This window comes from Nycticebus coucang, chromosome 10, assembly GCF_027406575.1.
Source record: "Nycticebus coucang isolate mNycCou1 chromosome 10, mNycCou1.pri, whole genome shotgun sequence".
NCBI lineage: Eukaryota > Metazoa > Chordata > Mammalia > Primates > Lorisidae > Nycticebus > Nycticebus coucang.
In genome coordinates, this window is record NC_069789.1 from 18,662,512 (window position 1) to 18,685,972 (window position 23,461).

Sequence of the window (23,461 nt, forward strand, 5' to 3'; positions counted from 1 at the left end):
GCACAGGTGACGGAAAGATACGGCACCCCAGTCTCAATTCAGCTGTGGTACTACAAGGAGTAATTAGTATTCCTGAACTCACCTACCAAGGCATAGACAGCGACAAGAAATGCTGCAGACAGAGCTAAGTCCAAAATTAGGACAAAACTGGGAATCACAACTTCAAGTTTTAAATTCTTAATGTTACTTCTTAGACACCAATCTGCATTAATGTAGTTATTCTATGGAATGGACATGATTTAAATTCTAGATAGGAAACCTTAGGCATGTCAGAAATAAATGAAAAATCACCTTAATATTTCACACCACTGTCTTTGTTTTAAAGGACTCTGTTTAGAAAAACTAAAATTACTGGCCTTACAGAAAATGACTGCAGTTACAAGGAAAAGGTGGTGCAGAAGCCCAGGCTTTTGCAATTTTTTTCCCCCTCAGTTTGTTCTGCCAAATAACGTCAGAAACATTGATGCAGGTCTAAGAATAGGAACAAGGAACAATGTGCACTGGGAGGCCAGCTCTGGCTGTGCTTAAGATGCTTTTCAAAAAACAAATGAGTTGGAGTAGACCATTTTTTAAAAATCTGGAATATATTGTCACTTAATGATTGTCCCAGGCATGTTTCCCTCCAGGTACGGGCCCCAGAGATTCTTTTTAAGAATTACCTTAATGAGCCTTATGTAAAATTTCACACGAGAGAAAGCTCTGAGTGGTCATTAAAACCAGCTAACGGCAGTCATCGTCATCGAGGACGGCCAGAGCTTCCAACCACAGTTCACGTGTGTGAGTGGGCATAAGAATCACCAAAGAATCTTGTGGAGGGATGGATTCCAGGATCCCACTCCATGAAATTGGATTTTAAAATCCAATTTGGGCCCAGCAATCTACATCTATTTAACACGTTTCTCCAGAGATTCTGATGCAAGTGATCCTTAAACCACCACAGGGAAGCCCAGGGCTAAATGCACAAAGCCAGTGGAAAGGGACAACTTGGAGGCCAAATTGTAATTGACTCAAAAAAAATTTAAATTAATGCCTCTCTTCAGGAGTATTTTTTTCTCATTCCCATTCTCTCTCTCTCCCCCAGGTGCATGTACCATACACACACACAAATTTAGTTATCTACATCAAAATGATCTTTAGAAGGAGCATCTCAAATTTATTTTGAAGTAAATTAAAATGCTATTATGTAAATACTTAAAATTATACAAGAAACCAAGGCTTCTTGGGTAATAACAAATACAATACCATAATTTATTTTTTTAATCTTCAAAAATATTTAGATAATTTTTTTGTACCTAGTTCCAAGTTTTTGACCATAACTAAAGCATATGTGATAATCATCATATATATAATATGCCATCTACACTAATATACTAAACATATCAACCCCATTCACAACATTTAATAACAGGAAATCGACTTGCACTATTTTGCACAAGTCCACAATCATTTAAACAGTAACTTTCCATTTAAAAGACAGGATAATCTTAATACAGATCTGGGCATGGGAGATGGAAGGATCAGACAAATAAGAGTGACTCCTGAATATGCATTAAGAAGCAGGAAGAGTTCAAAATTAAGAAACATCGTTTAAGGCTCAGTGGTCTAAAGGGAATCCAAAGTACCTCCTCATATTCCGATTAAAATGTAATCCTAAAGACTAAAATCTGGCTCAGCGCCTGTAGCTCAGTGGCTAAGGCACCAGCCACATACACCAGAGCTGGCGGGTTCGAATCCAGCCTGGGCCTGCCAAACAACGACAACTGCAACCAAAAACTAGTCGGGCGTTATGGCGGGGGTCTGTAGGCCCAGCTACTTGGGAGGCTGAGGCGGGAGAATCTCTTGAGCCCAGGAGTTGGAGGCTGCTGTGAGCTGTGACGCCACAGCACTCTACCCAGGGTGACAGCTTGAGGCTCCATCTCAAAAAAAAAGAAACAAAAAGACTAAAATCTTTTCATTGCCAGGGGTCAATGAAAATCTGAATCTCCGCTTGGGGGTGAGACAGAGCAGAAAGGATACGAGGGATGGCAAAGAGCTGGGCAAACACGTGAAAGGACGAGCCCCAAGCCATCTGCCAGGGAGCCACGTACGCCATGACGAACTGCAGCTTGTGAAGTAGGTCCCCAAGCTGAAAGCAAAAGAAAGAAAAGATGATCAGAGAGGACAAGGACAGCAGTGGTAACTGTCGCGGTCATTTAAAGGACGTGTCTCACAGTTAGAACAGCTCAGTGGCACTACTGTTTGATTTCTTACACTCACCTTCCTTTGTTCCATAAGCAAGGCAGCCGTCTACTATTTTAAAACAGCAACAGGCTGATAGGAAGAAATCCTGCACGGTTAACCTCAACAGATATATTATTTCCACCTATCGGTATGACGCATCTCTTTGCTTTCTTAAAGGAACAGCCACAGCCTGGTCTTCCCTCCTTCCTACTGGGTCTTTTAGAGGGAGTTCATGCCAAAACCCATCCGCACTGACACCGCTCAGGTTTAGTGTATTCACTTCGCTTTACCTCTTCAGCAGCTCTTGCTGGAGAAAAAACACTCCACAATATTGAATGGCAAGTTACAAAGTGCTTTAAAAAGCCGCACTGGATAGCATTTGAGATGATAAAATATATTCACCAAGGCCACGGATACGGATAGAGAAGAAAAAACAGAATTTTGACTTAGGCTCAGTAGGTATTACACAGAACATCAGGAGACTGTGATCGAGGGAAGGTTCAGAGAATCAGGGTGTCTCAGCCCTTCCGTGAAAAGCCAATCTTGTGATTTTGAAAACAAAAGATGAGGTGACTCTTATTTGTTCTGTAAAAACGTAATAAGGTAAAAGAGAGGTTAACTAGAACTCCCTCCAAATCTCCCCCTTGTTTTTCTTGTCTCACAAATTTTCTGGTTTTAGAGGAAAACTTTAAAGTACAGTCCAACACACGCTGTTGGACAGGCCGCAGAAGATGAAGATAAAGCCATGGCAAACGTGCACGGTCCTCAAGAAGGCGTGAGGTTGCAGGTAGAGCCCTGGGTGTTGAACATGCCCACTACGGACTCTGGTCTCAAAGCTGGGAGTCGGTTTCAGGTGAAGGCTGAAGAATTATAGACAGTGAGAAGAGAAGGGAGGAGAAAGAGAGGGCAAGAAAGGAAGAGGGCAGGGGGGAGGGCACAAGGAGATAGGAAAAGAAAAGGAAAAGGAAGAGGAAGGGAGATGGGGTGACAGCACCGGAGGAACTCTAAAGGAAATGAGGAGTCTGGTTTGCTCATAACTGTTCACTTTCTTTACTCTTACTCACCGACTACAGAGGGCTGCTCTCACTTGGCATCCAAGGCCTCTCAGAAAGGCCACTCTGGTTGTAATCCAGGGTTGATTTGAGCCTCCTTGAACCCATTCTGGATGGGACTCGGCAACACCCAGAGCCTTTGGGAGTCTGACACTTGAGAGAATATCATCTTTTCCCATTACGTCAACTTGAGGCCCCTACCTGTAGATTCACGTAAAATATAATCTTTCCCCCATGACTTTACTTTTTACCAGTCAACAGGAGAGGTGTATAGGCCAAGACGTTGAGAGTTCTAACACAGACACCAACCCATGACTCGCTCAGTGAAAAGATATGATTTGCTTTAAAAGCCAGTATTACTACCATTCTTCTCTTCCATCCCCTAACCACAGGAGGAGTGAGTCGGTTATGCTACAAAGACACCAGGAGTCTAGGTTACAACAAAAGCAAAAGTTCTGATAAGTGGAGGAGGGCTCCCTTGCTCACCTGTACTTAACCAGAGTATATCAAACAAAATACTTCTGGATGTGAAATCCGTTAGTCACCCCACCATTAAGAATGCTTGGTTTAGTTATTAAGAATTAATTTTTGAATCACAGCTAGGTGAAAACTGCAAGCATGAACAAGATTACCTCCTGTGAGGTATGACCCCCGCCACAACCTAAAAATGAATGAGTTATGGAGAGTTACAGGATTCCCGTGTATTGCTATATCCTGGGAGGCATTTAAGCTGCCTTCCGAAAAGCCAGTAAGTAGGTCAGGCACAGCACCTACCGTCAGACAGCCTGCCCAGGAAAAGCTTCATCTGCAAGTTTGACACACTACAAGTTAAACTTTGCTGCATTATGATTAAATGAATCCATTATAATTATTTTTTGCTTACCACAGCAACTGATGTTTACACATAAGCAAAACCAGTAATCAGACATCTAAGGATGCCAAACACAAGCACTCTTGAGCTCTAATTGCAGCCAGGGTCTCAGGTATCTTTGTTCTTTTTCTACGTGTCTCTATTCTTTTTGTTGTTGTTGTTTATTCAGTGAATATTGTGAATAAGACACATGCTTTGTGAAAAATTTTCAACATGAAGCTTATAAAAGAAGACTGTGCTGTTCTCAATCATTGAAGAAACTAGATCTCCTGAATGTCAGTTCTTTTTACTTCCACAACATAGTAATATAATGTTCTTCCACAAAGCCCACCAGAAAACATGATGTGTTCTAGACGGATCAGATGCCAATATGTAGCAATGTTGAAGAGCCTGAACTCAAGGGCATGCTGCATGGCTTTGAATTCTACCTTCATCTCTGTTCATAAATTTCTGGATCTATTAAATATTGATTATAACAGTAACTTCTCTCAGTATGATTTTTGAGGATTAAAATAGTTTCATCTTCATTAAGGACTTAGGATAGTACCCATAAGTGCTACAGAATGCTTTGATAAATAAATGTTAAGATAAATGGATCTTATAGTGAGGAGGTATTGGTCACAGTCCAGTAATTTTAGAGCCTCCCTCAAGCTGAAACTAAGTCCAGGCCATCCTGTTTTTTCAGAGAAGCAAACCAGGCTCAGAGAGGTTAAGGGGATTGGTTAGGTCAGACAGCAAATTACTGGCCCATCTGAAACCAGAGGTCAAAGTTCTTGATTCTCCAACCAGGAATATTTTTATCATGCCAAACTTTACCATGCCTCCTTCAGGTCATGGGCCATCTGTGAACTACAGCAACTGAAAAAAGCTGCCTGACACAAAGCAGCTAAGGAAGATCATCCTCATCCCAGCCTTCCTGCATGGACCTGAAAACTACGGCTACAGTCTCTGTTCTTCCTTGAGCACAACGATGAAAACCTTGCTCAATATAAATGCTCAGTTAATAAAATATGATACCGCCCAACAAGTTTGGTGACAGTCAAGGGATCTCAGACAGGCAGATGCTGGGTGAGCTGTGGTTCCTGAATGCACAATTCCAAGAAGATTGATCTGGCTCATTAAAGTGTGGAGAAGCATGATCCAGGTTAAAGAATTAAACTTCATATTTTTCCTTTAAACTTTGCCCTTGTCTTTTAAGCACAGAATTAAGTAAAAGAACTAAAAATGTGTGTGTGTGTCAAACAGTGATTTCTAAGCACAAATGGAAACTTAAATACTGATCATGAAGAAAAATATATGAAGAGGCATTTTATGTTCTTTTTTTATTTTTTAGAGACAGAGTCGCCTTGGTATGGCATGGCATCACAGCTCACAGCAACCTCCAACTCTTGGGATTAAGTGATTCTCTTGCCTCAGCCTACCAAGTGGCTGGGACTACAAGTGCCCATCACAACACCCGGCTATTTTTAGAGACGAGGTCTCACTATGGCTCAGGCTGGTCTTGAACCTGTGAGCTCAGGCAATCCACCCGCCTCAACCTCCCAGAGTGCTAGGATTATAGGTGGAGTCACCATGCCTGGCCCAGAAGAGGCATTTCATGTACCATAGTGACCATTGTGTATAAACTAACAAAACCTATAAGCTAAGATTTAATGGAAATAGACACACCAACACCATTCTAGTAAGCATGGCCACATGCAGTATAAGCTTGAGTGGAAGTCCTTTAAATAGAAATCTCATTTAGATTAGCCACGCATTTGCACCGTAGACAGTTTGAGGTCTCTGTTTTTATAATGCTTACCTCACTCCCAATGCTCTCCTTTCAAAATCTTAAATCTTAGTTCCATTTAAATGAATAATAAAATATACAAGTTACTAGAGTATGACTAAAAGAGAAAACAAAATAATTTGGTTCTTTTCCACTGAAAAGATTAGGAAATGAGTAAAGAAAGTCACAATGGAATAATTCCGACTGTCTTCCAAGGAATGACATCATTAATACTCTGACTTCAATGACCCTATTTTAGAAATATCTTTTCAATTAGGCATAGACATGCTGTTACATCTCTGCTATAGCCATCAATCTGTGTAAATCCGCAAACCACCTTAAGAGAAATGTCACCAAATAATGGTGACCCCAAAACATGTGCTTGTGAATACATTCTGCAATAAGGTATACATCATCTTCCCCAGGCCCTCTACTAGCTGTGCCCTCACCCTGATGAAGACGCTGACCATTTATTGCACTCTCTTAAATACGAGCATTGTCTTAGGAGGCTGCACACATGCTATTCCATTTGATTAAAATAGAACCCTAATCACCACCATACCAATCTCCCAAATTAGTTCTACTGGTTGCCATTTTTTGCATTTTGTTGCCAGATTCAGCTAGTTTCCTTCTCAGAAAGATAGCATTTCAGTTAACTTTATGCTAGATGTGTGATTACTGATATTTGAAGTTGAAGGCACCTCAAGGCTGAAGGGAGTCACAGAAAGGGGCTGCTGGGCTAATGGTGTGTTCAAAGGAGAGAAGGGCAAGAAAGCGGAGGCTCTGGAGTGCTTGGAGCAAAGGTAGACAAGATGACAAGAAATCTGGGGATTTAAGAGGAACAAAATTAATGAATTCAGGAGCCCAGCTGAGGAATTAAAAGGCAGGAACAAAGGAACAGGAGAAACTACAAAATGTTTTGAGGTGCAGCAGGTGATATGGAAAAGAGGAAGATAATAAAGAATGGAGAAAGTAAAGCTAGTGACATCGCCAATGTGGGGCAGCACTTTTAGGAGAGGAAAATCACCACTTTCATACAATAACAAATTGAAAACAGAAAAATATGATAATTCAATTTGAGGATATTAGATTTAAAGCATAAGTTTTCAAATAGTGACTGATATATGAGCTAGAATTTTATGAAACAAATAAATATGCAGACAATGGTTATAACTCATTATGAGAGTAAATTTCAGGCCAGAGGCAGATTCTACCTCAGTAAACAGCATGTATTAGAAGTCTGATAAATAGCACAGAGAAGGCTTTGCAAAATATTGATGGGCTCCGTGGAGCATGATGACACGTAAAAGCTACCATCCACTGTAAAGTAATATAAATAACCTAAAAAGTTGTAAGAAAAAATTAAATTAATAATTAACTTAGAAGAGGATTACCCCCCTCCCCCCCCCGCCAACACACACACACCCCAACAGTCAGAACCAAAGAGCTCATTTAAAATAAGAGTGGCAAATCTGACAGACACCATGCCTACCCAGCGGGGCACAGATACGCATGTGGGTCCCAGGAGCCGAGCATCTGGGCTGCCACAGACTTGAAGGGAGTCCATGTCCACAAAGAATAAATGTCCAGTGCTGGAAAAAAGCAAAATAAATTTGCCTTTTCTCTGCCATGTAGTACATAAAAATTATTTATCTACAAAACACCATACCCTCAAACCATCATAATGCAGGGAAGGGACATTTAAACTTAAACCATTACAGGAGGGCAGGAATGGAAAACCAAGAAACGAACATAAAAAGTAGTGGAGGATGACAAAACTTCCTTGCAAAAGTGAATGTGTGAGATCAATGCTTTCAGCTCCCACATCTGAGGGAGAACATGAAGCATTTGTGTTTCTGGACCTGGCTTAGTTTGTTTAACATGATGTCCTCTGAGTCCATACATATTACTCCAAATGACAGAATTTCATTCATTTTTATGGCTGAATAACATTCCATTGTGTATATGGGTGTATATATACCACATTTTCTTTACCCAGTCATCAGCTGATGGACACATAGGTCGATTCCATATTTTGGCTATTATGGTACTGCAGAAAATATGGGAGTGCAGGTGTCTTTTGCTATGCTGATTTCTTTTCTTTTGGATATATGCCTTGCAGTGGGATTTCTGAGTCACATGGTGGTTCTAGTTTTAGTTTTTTGAGAAACCTCCCTGCTGTTTTCCACTGTGGCTCTGCTAATTGACATATCCACCAGCAGTGTACACAGGTACACAGTTTTCCCTGTCCTTGCCTTCCTTGACAGCATTTGCTATTTTCTTTTTGATAATAGCCATTTTAACTGGGGTAAAATGATACCTCATTGTAGTTTTTTTCATATACCTGTTGAGTATTTGTGTGTCTTCTTTTGAGAAATGTCTATTCACGTCTTTTCCCATTATTTTGATTTTTTTTTGCTATTGAGTTCCTTATACATTCTGATTATTAATTCCCTGTGAATTGAATAATTTGCAAACATTTTCTCTCATTCTGTACATTGTCTCTTCACTTTCTTGATTGTTTCCTTTGCTGTACAGAAGCTTTTTAGCTTGATGTGATCACAATTGTCCATTTTTGCTTTGGTTGTCTGGGCTTTTGAGTTCTCACTCAAGAAATATTTGGCCAGATCAATGTCTGGAAGGATATCCCCAGTGTTTTCTTATAGTATTTCAGAGTCTCAGGTCTCACATTTAAGTCTTTAATCCATTTTGAACTAATTTTTTTATATAGTCAGAGATGGGGTCTAGTTTCTTTATTCTTCATATACATATCCAGTTTTTCCAACAGTTTTTGGAAGAGACTATCTTTCCTCACTGTATATTCTTGGTGCCTCTATCAAAAATGAGTTCCCTGAAAATACACGGATTTATTTCTTGGTTCTCAATTCTGTCCCATTGGTCTATGTATCTGTGTTTATGCCAGTACCATGATGTTTTGGTTACTACATATCTGCAGTATAATTAGAAGTCAAGTAATGTGATGCCACGAGCTTTGTTCCTTTTGGTCAGTGTTGTTTTGGCTAATCTGGGCCTTATCTGGTCCTATATGAATTTGAGGACTGTTTTTTCTATTTCTGTTAAGAATGCCAATGGTATTTAAGGAGTGGATTAAATCTGTAGATTGCTTTGGGTGATATGATTTTAGCAACATTGATTCTTCAACTCATCAACACAAGGTATCTTTCCAATTTGCACCTCTTCAATTTCTTCAGCCTTGTTATATAGTTTTCAATGTAGAGATCTTTCATTTAGTTTGTTAAGTTTATTCTTAGCTATTATAAGTAGAAACATTCTTGACTTCTTTTTCAGATTGTTTGCTGTTGGCAAATAGAAATGTCACTGATTTTGTACTTTCATTTCACATCCTGCAACTTTACTGAATTAGTTATCAGTTCTAATATAGTAATAGTTTTTTTTTTTTTTTGGTGGAGTCTTTAGGTTTTTTTTTTTTTTTTTTTAACTGTAAGATCATATCATCTACAAACAAGTACAATTTGACTTCTTCCTTTCCAGGCTGGATGCTTTTTCTTTCTTTCTCCTAATTGCTCTGGCAAAGATTTTTACTACTATATGGAATAAAAGTGGTGAAATTGGGCATCCTTGTCTTGTTCCACATGTTAGAAGAAAAGCTTTCACTTTTTGCCTCCTCAGTGTGATGCCAGTTGTATGTCCTATGTGGCTTTTCTGATTCTGAGGTATATTCTTCCTATACCCAGTTTGAGAGATATTTCATCTTGAGATGATGCTAAATTTTATCATTGTTTTTTACATTTATTGAAATAATCATATTGTTTCTGTTATTAATTCTATTAATTTGGTAGAGCATGTGTATTGATTTGTGTATGTTGAGCCATAGAAATAGTAAATAGAATGGTGATTGATCATCAGAGGTTGGAAAGGGAAGTGAGGATCAGGGAATTAGTAGGGGTTGGTTAATGGGCACATAAATGCAGTCAGATAGAATCAATAAGATCTTGTCTTCAACAGCACAATGGGGTGATTATAGTTAACAATAATTAATTACAAGTTTCAAAATAACTAGAGGAATGGTTGGAATGTTCCCAACACAAAAAGTGATAATTGTTTGAGGTGATGAATATCTCAATTACCCAGAATTGATCATTATACATTGTATTCTTGCATTGAAATATCACATTTACCCCATCAATATGTATAACTACTATGTATCCATAACAATTAAAAATTTAAAAAATTATATTAAAAATTTAAAAAGATCACTTTTGACATAAAATTAATCAGTGTAACAGTTGAAAAATGTAAAAATAATCTTCCAGAATAGTTCTACATGAGATATGTGGATTTCTTACTGACAAAAATAACCTCCCACTGAAGATCAGTCCAAATGGGTAAATGGCAGGACCACACCTATGGAGCATATTGCAAGGGTACAAGTCAAATCTATCAAGTGTAGAACATAAATGTCTTTTTTTTTTTTTTTTTTTTTGTCACTGAAAGGCAGTATTTTTATTTATTTATTTTTTTTTTCTTTTTTTTTTTTATTGTTGGGGATTCATTGAGGGTACAATAAGCCAGTTACACTGATTGCAATTGTTAGGTAAAGTCCCTCTTGCAATCATGTCTTGCCCCCATAAAGTGTGACACACACTAAGGCCCCACCCCACTCCCTCCCTCTCTCTTTCTGCTTCCCTCCCCCATAACCTTAATTGTCATTAATTGTCCTCATATCAAGATTGAGTACATAGGATTCATGCTTCTCCATTCTTGTGATGCTTTACTAAGAATAATGTCTTCCACTTCCATCCAGGTTAATACGAAGGATGTAAAGTCTCCATTTTTTTTAATGGCTGAATAGTATTCCATGGTATACATATACCACAGCTTGTTAATCCATTCCTGGGTTGGTGGGCATTTAGGCTGTTTCCACATTTTGGCGATTGTAAATTGAGCTGCAATAAACAGTCTAGTACAAGTGTCCTTATGATAAAAGGATTTTTTTCCTTCTGGGTAGATGCCCAGTAATGGGATTGCAGGATCGAATGGGAGGTCTAGGTTGAGTGCTTTGAGGTTTCTCCATACTTCCTTCCAGAAAGGTTGTACTAGTTTGCAGTCCCACCAGCAGTGTAAAAGTGTTCCCTTTATCCACATCCACGCCAGCATCTGCAGTTTTGAGATTTTGTGATGTGGGCCATTCTCTCTGGGGTTAGATGATATCTCAGGGATGTTTTGATTTGCATTTCTCTAATATATAGAGATGATGAACATTTTTTCATGTGTTTGTTAGCCATTCGTCTGTCGTCTTTAGAGAAAGTTCTATTCATGTCTCTTGCCCATTGATATAAGGGATTGTTGGCTTTTTTTATGTGGATTAATTTGAGTTCTCTATAGATCCTGGTTATCAAGCTTTTGTCTGATTGAAAATATGCAAATATCCTTTCCCATTGTGTGGGTTGTCTCTTTGCTTTGGTTATCGTCACCTTAGCTGTACAGAAGCTTTTCAGTTTAATGAAGTCCCATTTGTTTATTTTTGTTGTTGTTGCAATTGCCATGGCAGTCTTCTTCATGAAGTCTTCCCCCAGGCCAATATCTTCCAGTGTTTTTCCTATGCTTTCTTTGAGGATTTTTATTGTTTCGTGCCTTAAATTTAAGTCCTTTATCCATCTTGAATCAATTTTTGTGAGTGGGGAAAGGTGTGGGTCCAGTTTCAGTCTTTTACACGCAGACATCCAATTCTCCCAACACCATTTATTGAATAGGGAGTCTTTCCCCCAAGGTAAGTTCTTGTTTGGTTTATCGAAGATTAGGTGGTTGTAAGACGTTAGTTTCATTTCTTGGTGTTCTATTCGATTCCAAGTGTCTATGTCTCTGTTTTTGTGCCAGTACCATGCTGTCTTGAGCACTATGGCTTTGTAGTACAGACTAAAATCTGGTATGCTGATGCCCCCAGCTTTATTTTTGTTACTAAGAACTGCCTTAGCTATACGGGGTTTTTTCCGGTTCCATACAAAACGCAGAATCATTTTTTCCAAATCTTGAAAGTACGATGTAGGTACTTTGATAGGAATGGCATTGAATAGGTAGATTGCTTTGGGAAGTATAGACATTTTAACAATGTTGATTCTTCCCATCCATGAGCATGGTATGTTCTTCCATTTGTTAATATCCTCTGCTATTTCCTTTCTGAGGAGTTCATAGTTTTCTTTATAGAGGTCCTTCACCTCCTTCGTTAGGTATATTCCTAGGTATTTCATTTTCTTTGAAACTATGGTGAAGGGAGTTGTGTCCTTAATTAGCTTCTCCTCTTGACTGTTATTGGTGTATACAAAGGCTACTGACTTGTGGACATTGATTTTATATCCTGAAACATTACTGTATTTTTTGATGACTTCTAGTAGTCTTGTGGTTGAGTCTTTGGGGTTCTCTAAGTATAAGATCATGTCGTCAGCAAAGAGGGAGAGTTTGACCTCCTCTGCTCCCATTTGGATTCCCTTTATTTCCTTGTCTTGCCTAATTGTATTGGCTAGAACTTCCAGCACTATGTTGAATAGTAAAGGTGACAGAGGACAACCTTGTCTGGTTCCAGTTCTAAGAGGAAAAGCTTTCAGTTTTACTCCATTCAGTAAAATATTGGCTGTGGGTTTGTCATAGATAGCTTCAATCAGTTTTAGAAATGTGCCACCTATGCCTATACTCTTCAGTGTTCTAATTAGAAAAGGATGCTGGATTTTATCAAATGCTTTTTCTGCATCTATTGAGAGGATTATGTGATCTTTATTTTTGCCTCTGTTAATACGGTGGATAACGTTTATGGACTTGCGTATGTTGAACCAGCCTTGCATCCCTGGGATGAAGCCTACTTGATCATGATGAATGACTTTTTTGATGATAAGCTGTAATCTATTGGCTAGGATTTTGTTGAGAATTTTTCCATCTATATTCATGAGTGAGATTGGTCTGAAATTCTCCTTTTTGTTTGGGTCTTTTCCTGGTTTTGGTATCAGGGTGATGTTTGCTTCATAGAATGTGTTGGGGAAGATTCCTTCTTCCTCAATTTTTTGGAATAATTTCTGCAGTACAGGAATAAGCTCTTCCTTGAAGGTTTGATAGAATTCTGGAGTGAAGCCATCTGGACCAGGGCATTTTTTAGTTGGAAGCTTTTTTATTGTTTCTTTGATCTCAGTGCTTGAAATTGGTCTGTTCAGGAGGTCTATTTCTTCCTGGCCAAGTCTAGGGAGAGGGTGTGATTCCAAATATTGATCCATTTCCTTCACATTGTCAAATTTCTGGGCATACAGTTTCTGGTAGTATTCAGAGATGATCTCTTGTATCTCTGTGGGATCAGTTGTTATTTCCCCTTTATCATTTCTGATTGAGGTTACTAGAGATTTTACTTTTCTATTTCTAGTTAGTCTGGCCAATGGTTTATCTATTTTATTTATTTTTTCAAAAAACCAACTCCTTGTTTCATTAATTTTCTGAATGATTCTTTTGTTTTCAATTTCATTGATCTCTGATTTGATTTTGGAGATTTCTTTTCTTCTACTGAGTTTAGGCTTAGATTGTTCTTGTTTTTCCAATTCCATAAGGTCTCTTGTGAGATTGTTGATGTGCTCTCTGTCTGTTTTTCGAATGTAGGCATCTAAAGCGATGAATTTTCCTCTCAAAACTGCTTTTGCAGTATCCCACAGGTTTTGGTAGCTTGTGTCTTCATTGTTGTTATGCTTAAGGAAGTTAGTGATTTCCTGTTTGATTTCTTCCTGCACCCATCTGTTATTCAACAGAAGATTGTTTAATTTCCATGCCTTTGGATGGGGTCGAGCATTTTTGTTAGAGTTGAGTTCCACCTTTAGTGCCTTATGGTCTGAAAAGATACAAGGTAAAATTTCAATTCTTTTGATTCTGTTGATATTTGTTTTGTGTCCCAGGATATGATCAATTTTGGAGAATGTTCCATGGGGTGATGAGAAGAATGTATATTCTTTATCTTTGGGGTGGAGTGTTCTATATGCGTCTATCAAGCATAATTGTTCTAGGGTCTCATTTAAATCTCTTATATCTTTGTTTAATTTCTGTTTAGAGGATCTGTCCAGCTCTGTAAGAGGTGTGTTAAAGTCCCCTGTTATGATGGTATTATCAGATATCATATTGCTCAGACTGAGTAAGGTCTGTTTCAAGAATCTGGGAGCATTTAAATTTGGTGCATAGATATTTAGAATGGAAATGTCTTCTTGTTGTAGTTTTCCCTTGACCAATATAAAGTGACCATCTTTGTCTTTTTTGACTTTAGTTGCTTTAAATCCACATGTATCTGAAAATAAGATTGCAACTCCTCTTTTCTTCTGAATTCCATTTGCCTGAAAAATTGTCTTCCAACCCTTGACTCGGAGCTTTAATTTGTCTTTTGAAGCCAGGTGTGTTTCTTGCAGACAGCAAATAGATGGCTTGTGTTTTTTAATCCAGTCAGCCAATCTATGTCTCTTCAGTGGGGAATTCAAGCCATTAACATTTACTGAGATAATTGATAAGTGTGGTAGTATTCTATTCGTCTTATTTGGTGAGAGTCCATTGCTTAGTTTTATCTTTTGCATCAGTGTGGAGGTTAGGTTCTGTCCTTTGATTTCTGAGTTCTTACTTTGCTGCTGATCCATTGTGGTGGTCAGTGTGCAGAACAGGTTGAAGTATTCCCTGTAGAGCTGGTCTTGTTGTGGTGAATTTCCTCAATGTTTGTATATCCGTAAATGATTTGATTTCTCCATCAATTTTGAAGCTTAGCTTAGCAGGGTACAGAATTCTGGGCTGAAAATTGTTCTGTTTAAGTAGATTAAAGGTAGATGACCATTGTCTTCTTGCTTGGAAAGTTTCATTAGAGAAGTCTGAGGTCACTCTGATGGATTTGCCCCTGTAGGTCAACTGGCGCTTACTCCTGGCAGCTTGCAGAATCTTTTCTTTTGTCTTGACTTTGGACAGGTTCATCACAATGTGTCTTGGAGAAGCTCGGTTAGAGTTGAGGCGACCTGGGGTCCGATAGCCCTCTGAAAGCAGTGTGTCAGAATCTTTGGTGATGTTTGGGAAATTTTCTTTTATAATATTCTCTAGTATGGCTTCCATTCCTCTGGGGCATTCTTCTTCCCCTTCTGGAATTCCTATAACTCGTATGTTGGAACGTTTCATAAAGTCCCATAATTCTGACAGTGAACGTTCTGCTTTCTCTCTCTTCTTTTCTGCCTCTTTTACTATCTGAGTTATCTCAAAAACTTTGTCTTCTACCTCTGAAATTCTTTCTTCTGCATGGTCTAACCTGTTGCTGATACTTTCCATTGCATCTTTAAGTTCCCTGATTGACTGTTTCATTTCCTTCAGCTCTGCTATATCCTTTTTATATTCTTCATATCGTTCATCTCTGATTTGATTCTGTTTTTGGATTTCCTTTTGGTTATTTTCCACTTTATTAGCAGTTTCCTTCATTGTTTCCATCATTTCTTTCATTGTTTTCAACATGTGTATTCTAAATTCCCTTTCTGTCATTCCTAACATTTCTGTATAGGTGGAATCCTCTGCAGTAGCTACCTCATGGTCCCTTGGCGGGGTTGTTCTGGACTGGTTCTTCATGTTGCCTGGAGTTTTCTGCTGATTCTTCCTCATGAGTGATTTCTTTTATCTGTTTCCTTGCCCTAATTTTCCTTTCACTTCCTCTTGCTCTCTAAGTTCTTGTGCCTGTGGACTAAGGGTTACAGGACCAGAAAGGTGAGAAGGTTGAAGAGCAAAAAAGGGATGAAAGAAAGGAGGACCGAGTGATAAGAAAAAAAAGAAAGATAGAGAAAGGAGAGGGGGTAGGGATAAAGAATATTGACAAAAAGAAGAGAGGCACAGAAAGAGGGAGACAGGGCAATATAGGTGTACAGTAGGGTACTTTGACACAACCTTAAAAAACCCCACCTTCTGGGGGTTGGGTGCCCAGTTGGGTGGTTCCCTTGAGGTCAGCAGCTCTTTGCTAACCTGGTCAGACACAGTACCCCACCTCCACCAAGTAGAGAGGAAAGACAAAAATGCTATAAATCAAACTAAAACAAGCAAACAGAAAACTTTATGGCGATAAAATTGGGTGAAAAACCAAGTGATAGCGGTAGAAACACTAGCAAAAATGAAGTTGTAGTTATTAAAAAAGGCAGCAATGGGAAATTATAATTAAACTAGAAAAATTGAGAAAGAAAAAGGGATCTGTATGGAAAAGATTGAAATTAAGAAACAAAAGAACATCAACAACGTCAAAATAAACAAACAAAAAAACCCAACCAAACAAAAAAAAAAGAAAAAAAAATACACAACCAAAAACAAAGCAGTTTGTATATGTTGTTGAATATTGTCTGGGCAACACGTGGTCTTTTGGGGTATGAGATGTTAGTCACAGTTCTGATACGACTGGAGGCTGCTGATTTCTCAAACCCCAGCAGGTAGACACCCTAAATCTCTCTTCAGCCCACTTAAAAGGCACTTTGAACTTGTAAACTTGCTGAGCAGAAGCTTTCCCAGCTTTCTCGCTGGAATCACTGCTGAAGTGGCTATCCACTTACTCAGTGTGCCAAAACCGGTCTCACTCTGCCCCTGAGGGTTAGGGCTGCAAGGCGGCTCAGACCCCACCCTTAGGCTACTTGGTTGCTGGGTTACCAGCTCCCACCCGTTTCTAGCTCTGCTACCCTGAGGGCGGAGCTTGCCGGGGCAGATCACTGACAATGGATCCGTGTGACCCACCGCCAAACACTATTAGCTCCGTCTGGCTCAGCGGCTCAGACTGGGGCCCTAGACAACGGCCAAAGTTCTCCGCACTCCCACTCAGGCCTTCCCCAAGGCAGTTCAACTCAGTGCCAAGTCCAAGGACATCAAAAGAGTTCACAGGTAAGGCCTTTCTGGTTTGCAGTCTCGCTGCTACTGAACTTACAGTTGTGGGCGGGTTTAGACGGGTTGAACACACGCGACCACTTGCCGGTTTTCCACTGTTTTAGTCCTCCTCTTGGGGTCCAGAAGTCTCTTGCTGACTCCCTGTATCCTCATAGGAGTGATGATAGGCAGTTCCCACCAGCCAGAGATGCCTGGAGTCCTATCTCCCCAGACTCACGGTGCCCAGATGCAAGGAAGCTGTTACTCGGCTGCCATCTTGCTCCGCCCCCCAGAACATAAATGTCTTAACACAATAATCAAGTAAATGAGCTGAGAGCTATATTAATCAGTTTGATGTAAACACATCAAATTGTATAAAAAAATCAATACATTGTACCCCACATATGCATAAATGTTTTCATGATCTATGTGTATACGGCTTAATAAAAATAAATAAATAAATAAATAAAATGAAAGACAATGAAAAGCAATAGTATCAATCAGAGCTGTGGAACTCAGGTAAAGCAGTCTGCAAAGGGAAAGAACTTGTCGTAAAATGTGCATTTTATAGAAACATTTCATAGTTTACATTGGGATGCTAATTTTTAATATAAAAATTGGACAAGAATATTACAAAAAAGAAAACAGAGATGTTGTATGGTTTAAACATTAGAAAAATATCAATGTAATTCACAAATTTGGGAAAGTAAAAAAGAAAAACTATATATTGTCCAATTGGTGCAGGAAAGATGTTGAAAAATGAATTCAAAACACCCACTCATAAAAATTCCTAAAAATCTAGTAATAAAAGAGTTCTTTTTAAACCAAACAAAAAGGCACAGTCGTATATTGCAGTAAACATTGTATTTAATAGTAGAACCCCAAGATTATTCAGAGATTATTTAAAGTATCAAGCAAGATGAATCTGATTAAACTAAAACAGGAAAGTAAAAAAAGAACCATTAAGAGAGCCTGAAATCTAAGGAGGGAGAAAGGAACCTGGGGTAGTAATTTATCATCTGTGAAGTGCTGTTTGGAAAATTGTAACTGAGAAGAGAAAGCCGGATAATACAGGGATGAGAGTACCCAGCAGGAGCAGGCTACTTAGGCAAATTTATGTGGTGCTAATAAGGGAAATGAACAAGCCCAGGTCCTTTGATTAGCAGACCCTACACCGTCAGACAAATCCAGGCCCTTAAGAGAACACCAGAGACAGAAAATATTAATTAAGATCATATTTCACAACTGCTAATTAGTGTAGCTATAAATGCAAATGGAGTTATCATTGCACATTGAAATTTTATAATGTACCAAGAAGTAGAATACACAAAACTGAGAAGTTTGGTCTAGACCCCTGAGAATTAACTGTAATCCTGCACCTCTTGCGTATTTCTGCTTGTGGTGGGTGGTGTGGGCACAGAGGGCATGGGCAGTGAGCCACTGTGGAAGGAGGCAAGTGTGGACTTCAGTAAGGAAGAACCAGGGTGAAAGCAGCTGATGTGGGGAGACACCTTCTATCTCTACGTGTCCTCCTCACTTCACCTGGGAGTGAAATTGCAAAAATAATATTGTTTGTGCACACATTGTGCCTTCCCTTTCAATTTTTTACTTCTTTAAATTCCATATGTGAGCCTTCATCTGACTACTCTATATACCATACAATTTCTCCATCTTTGTTTTGGATTTTATTTATCCTTCTCTTTCCTATGGGAAAAAAGGCAGCTTTCTGAACTCTACTTCTGGGACCTCCTCCATCTTAAAGGTTGGTTAGAAACATGTGAAAGGCAAATGCTGCCCTTGGGAAGGGGATATGAGAGCCAAGATCATAAACACTTTATCAGGACACATGCTGTTTGCCTTTAACTTATATTACTTTAGTGAGAAAAAGAATCGTTAATTTATGAGCTATGGGCATGTTTTTCTCCATCTTTTTAAAATACCCCATTTCCCCCTCCCCATCTATGCATAGTATATCTAACTTATATACTATCCTGAGGCTTTTCTATTTGTAATAACATTTCAGCAACCTACTACACAGAAGAAAAAGGCAATTCATACAATGATTTTTCTTTCCAACTGAAACTTCTGCTGTAAACACCAAAACTTTCCGAATTTACATTTTTTTTTTTTCATTTCTGAAGATTTAGAAGGTACAAGTGTTTTCCGATACATAGATGAACTGCGTAATGGTGAAGTCAGGACTTTCAGTGCATCTGTGATAGTAACTTTTGATCCTTACTCCAGTCCCACTTCGGAATCTACAAAGCCTATTATATCCCTCTGCACCATCACGTATATACATATTACTTAGCTCCCACTTGTAAGTGAAAGCATGTGGCATTTGTTTCTCCATTTCTCAAATACTGCATTTAGGAAAATGGCTTCCAATTCCATCCGAGTTGCTGCAAAAGACTTCATTATTTCATTCTGTTTATGGCCAAACAGTGCTCCATAGTATTTATTTACCACATTTCTTCATCCACCCATCAGTTGATGAGTGCTTGATTCCCTATCTTTATAACTATGAACTGTGCTGAGATAAACATGGAAGTGTGGCTGTCTTTTTGATAAAAATGACTTCTTTTCCTTTGGATAGATACCCAGCAGTAGGACTGCTGAATTGAATGCTAGGTCTACTTCTATTTTTATTTATTTATTTATTTGAGACAGAATCTCACTGTGTCGCCCTGGGTAGAGTGCTGTGGTGTCACAGCTCACACCAACCTCAAACTCTTGGGCTTAAGCGATTCTCTTGCCTCAGCCTCCCAAGTAGTTGGGACTATAGGCGCCCACCACAACACCTGGCCTTTTTTTTTTTTTGATGCAGTTGTCATTGCTGTTCCAACCTGCCGCCTCAGTGTATGTGGCCAGCGGCCTAACCACTGAACTATGGGCGCCAAGCCGAGAGGTCTACTTTTGGTTCTTTGAGGAATCTCCATACTATTTTCCATAGAGGCTGTTCAATTTACATTCTTCATTTTACAACACTGTATAAAAGATCTCTTTTAATGGCATCTGTGCCAGCATCTATTGTCTTTTGACTTGTTAATAATGGCCATTCTATAGGGCTAAGGTGACATCTCATTATGGTTTTAATTTGCATTTCTCTGATGACTAGTGATGTTGAGCATTTTTTCATCTGTTTGTGGACCATTAGGATATCTTCTTTTGAAAAATCTCTGTTCATGTCTTTTGCCTACTTTTTAAGGACAATATTTTGGGGTTTTTGCTAATTTCTTTGAATTCTTTACAGATTTTGAATATTAGTCCTTTGTTGGATTCATAATTTGTGAGTATTTTCTCCCATTCTGTTGGTTATCTATGCTGATTATTTCTTTTGCTGTGCAGAAGCTTTTTAGTTCAATTAAGTCCTGTTTATTTAGTTTTGTTTTTGTTATGTTTGCATTCAGGGTCTTAGTCATAATTTTTTTTCCCTAGGCTCATGTCTGGAAGAGTTTTCCCAAGTTTTCTTCTAGGATTTTTATGGTATCAGGTCTTACTTTTAAGTCTGTAAACCATCTTGAGTTAAATTTTGCAGGTGATAAGAGACAGAGACCCAGTCCCATTCTTCTGCATGTGGCTCTCTCCGTTTTCTTGATGCCACTTATTGAATAAGACCTCTTTCCCCAAGGAGACATTTTTGTTTGAAGATCAGCTGGTTGCAGATGTATGGTTTTATTTTTAAGTTCTCAATTCTGTTCCACTGATCTATGTGTCCACTTTTATACCAGTTCCATGCTGTTTTGATTACTATAGCCTTACAGTATAATGTAATATGATGCTTCTAGAGTTTCTTTTCTTTTTTTTTCTTTCTTGCTTAGGCTATTCAGGCTTTTGTTCTGTTCAATAAAAATATAAGAATCCAGAATGGAGTAAAACTGAAAGCTTTTCCTCTTAGAACTGGAACCAGACAAGGTTGTCCTCTGTCACCTTTACTATTCAACGTAGTGCTGGAAGTTCTAACCAATACAATTAGGCAAGACAAGGAAATAAAGGGAATCCAAATGGGAGCAGAGGAGATCAAACTCTCCCTCTTTGCTGACGACATGATCTTATACTTAGAGAACCCCAAAGACTCAACCACAAGACTCCTAGAAGTCATCAAAAAATACAGTAATATTTCAGGATATAAAATCAATGTCCACAAGTCAGTAGCCTTTGTATACACCAATAACAGTCAAGATGAGAAGCTAATTAAGGACACAACTCCCTTCACCATAGTTTCAAAGAAAATGAAATACCTAACGAAGGAGGTGAAGGACCTCTATAAAGAAAACTATGAAATCCTCAGAAAGGAAATAGCAGAGGATATTAACAAATGGAAGAACATACCATGCTCATGGATGGGAGGAATCAACATTGTTAAAATGTCTATACTTCCCAAAGGAATCTACCTATTCAATGCCATTCCTATCAAAATACCAACATCATACTTTCAAGATTTGGAAAAAATGATTCTGCATTTTGTATGGAACCAGAAAAAAACCCATATAGCTAAGGCAGTTCTTTGTAACAAAAATAAAGCTGGGGGCATCAGCATACCAGATTTTAGTCTGTACTACAAAGCCATAGTGCTCAAGACAGCATGGTACTGGCACAAAAACAGAGACATAGACACTTGGAATTGAATTGAAAACCAAGAAATGAAACTAACATCTTACAACCACCTAATCTTTGATAAACCAAACAAGAACATACCTTGGGGGAAAGACTCCCTATTCAATAAATGGTGTTGGGAGAACTGGATGTCTACATGTAAAAGACTGAAACTGGACCCACACCTTTCCCCACTCACAAAAATTGATTCAAAATAGATAAAGGACTTATATTTAAGGCATGAAACAATAAAAATCCTCAAAGAAAGCATAGGAAAAACACTGGAAGATATTGGCCTGGGGAAAGACTTCATGAAGAAGACTGCCATGGCAATTGCAACAACAACAAAAATAAACAAATGGGACTTCATTAAACTGAAAAGCTTCTGTACAGCTAAGGAGACAATAACCAAAGCAAAGAGACAACCTACACAATGGGAAAGGATATTTGCATATTTTCAATCAGACAAAAGCTTGATAACTAGGATCTATAGAGAACTCAAATTAATCCACATGAAAAAAGCCAACAATTCCATACACCAATGGGCAAGAGACATGAATAGAACTTTCTCTAAAGATGACAGACGAATGGCTAACAAACACATGAAAAAATGTTCATCGTCTCTATGTAGTAGAGAAATGCAAATCAAAACAACCCTGAGATATCATCTAACCCCAGTGAGAATGGCCCACATCACAAAATCTCAAAACTGCAGATGCTGGTGTGGATGTGGAGAGAAGGGAACACTTTTACACTGCTGGTGGGACTGCAAACTAGTACAACCTTTCTGGAAGGAAGTATGGAGAACCCTCAAAGCACTCAAGCTAGACCTCCCATTTGATCCTGCAATCCCATTACTGGGCATCTACCCAGAAGGAAAAAAATCCTTTTATCATAAGGACACTTGTACTAGACTGTTTATTGCAGCTCAATTTACAATCGCCAAAATGTGGAAACAGCCTAAATGCCCACCAACCCAGGAATGGATTAACAAGCTGTGGTATATGTATACCATGGAATACTATTCAGCCATTAAAAAAAAAATGGAGACTTTACATCCTTCGTATTAACCTGGATGGACGTGGAAGACATTATTCTTAATAAAGCATCACAAGAATGGAGAAGCATGAATCCTATGTACTCAATTTTGATATGAGGACAATTAATGACAATTAAGGTTATGGGGGGGAAGCAGAAAGAGGGACGGAGGAAGGGGGTGGGGCCTTGGTGTATGTCACATTTTATGGGGGCAAGACATGATTGCAAGAGGGACTTTACCTAACAATTGCAATCAGTGTAACCTGGCTTATTGTACCCTCAATGAATCCCCAACAATAAAATATTTATATATATATATATATATATATAAAAGAATACAGATTCACTTCAAAAATACCAAATACTCCAGAATTACATGAAGTATACAGTGAAAGTTCCGGTTATCCACTGTACTCTGACCTAACTTGGAGTACCAATCACAGTTAAGAAATGGACGAGGAGTTATCCTTCTTGGCATTTTCTGTACATGCATATGTATTACACAAACAAACAGCCTTCGTATTTAAATTGGATTAAGAAGACTGGGTATCATTGCAGTGACTTGGGAGGCTGAGGCCAGGAGTTTAAGACCAGCCTGGGCAACATAATAAGCTCCTATATCTAAAAATGTTTTTTTTTTTTTTTTTTTTTTTTAATTAGGCAGGCATGGTGGCACATAGCTATCAGGAAGCTGAGGCAGGAGGATCACTTGAGCCCAGCTACAATCAGGTCACTGTGCTCAGTCTGGGTGACAGAGTGAGACCCTATGTCTAAAAAAGTAAAACCAAATTAAAAAATAACAAATAAATTGCATTAATAGTATTCAGAAATTTGATTTTTCTACCTCATACATCATGGACATTTTTTAACATTGGTACGAATCACTGAACCTCACTTTGAGTTGCCTGAATAAGACTCTTCCCTTTGGCCACATTAGCAGACCACACCTTTTTGACAACAGGGACTAATTTTATGGAAGATGATTTTTCCACAGACCAGGGGTGGGGGAATGGTTCCAATACGAGTTTACAAGCCGATGCTTTACTACAGTCTCTGTGTGGT

The 23,461-nt window shown here is 38.7% G+C and overlaps 1 protein-coding gene across 7 annotated transcripts in view; it reads right to left on the reverse strand.

Annotated features, from left to right (window-relative positions):
• PCNX2 (pecanex 2) overlaps positions 1-23,461 on the reverse strand; it is a 380,334-nt gene that overhangs the window by 109,051 nt on the left and 247,822 nt on the right. For all 7 annotated transcript variants that reach the window (XM_053605995.1, XM_053605996.1, XM_053605999.1 and 4 more), the window contains one exon: positions 2,017-2,125. In XM_053605995.1, coding sequence (XP_053461970.1) covers positions 2,017-2,125 — 109 coding nt within the window. The remainder of the gene's footprint in view (positions 1-2,016; positions 2,126-23,461) is intronic.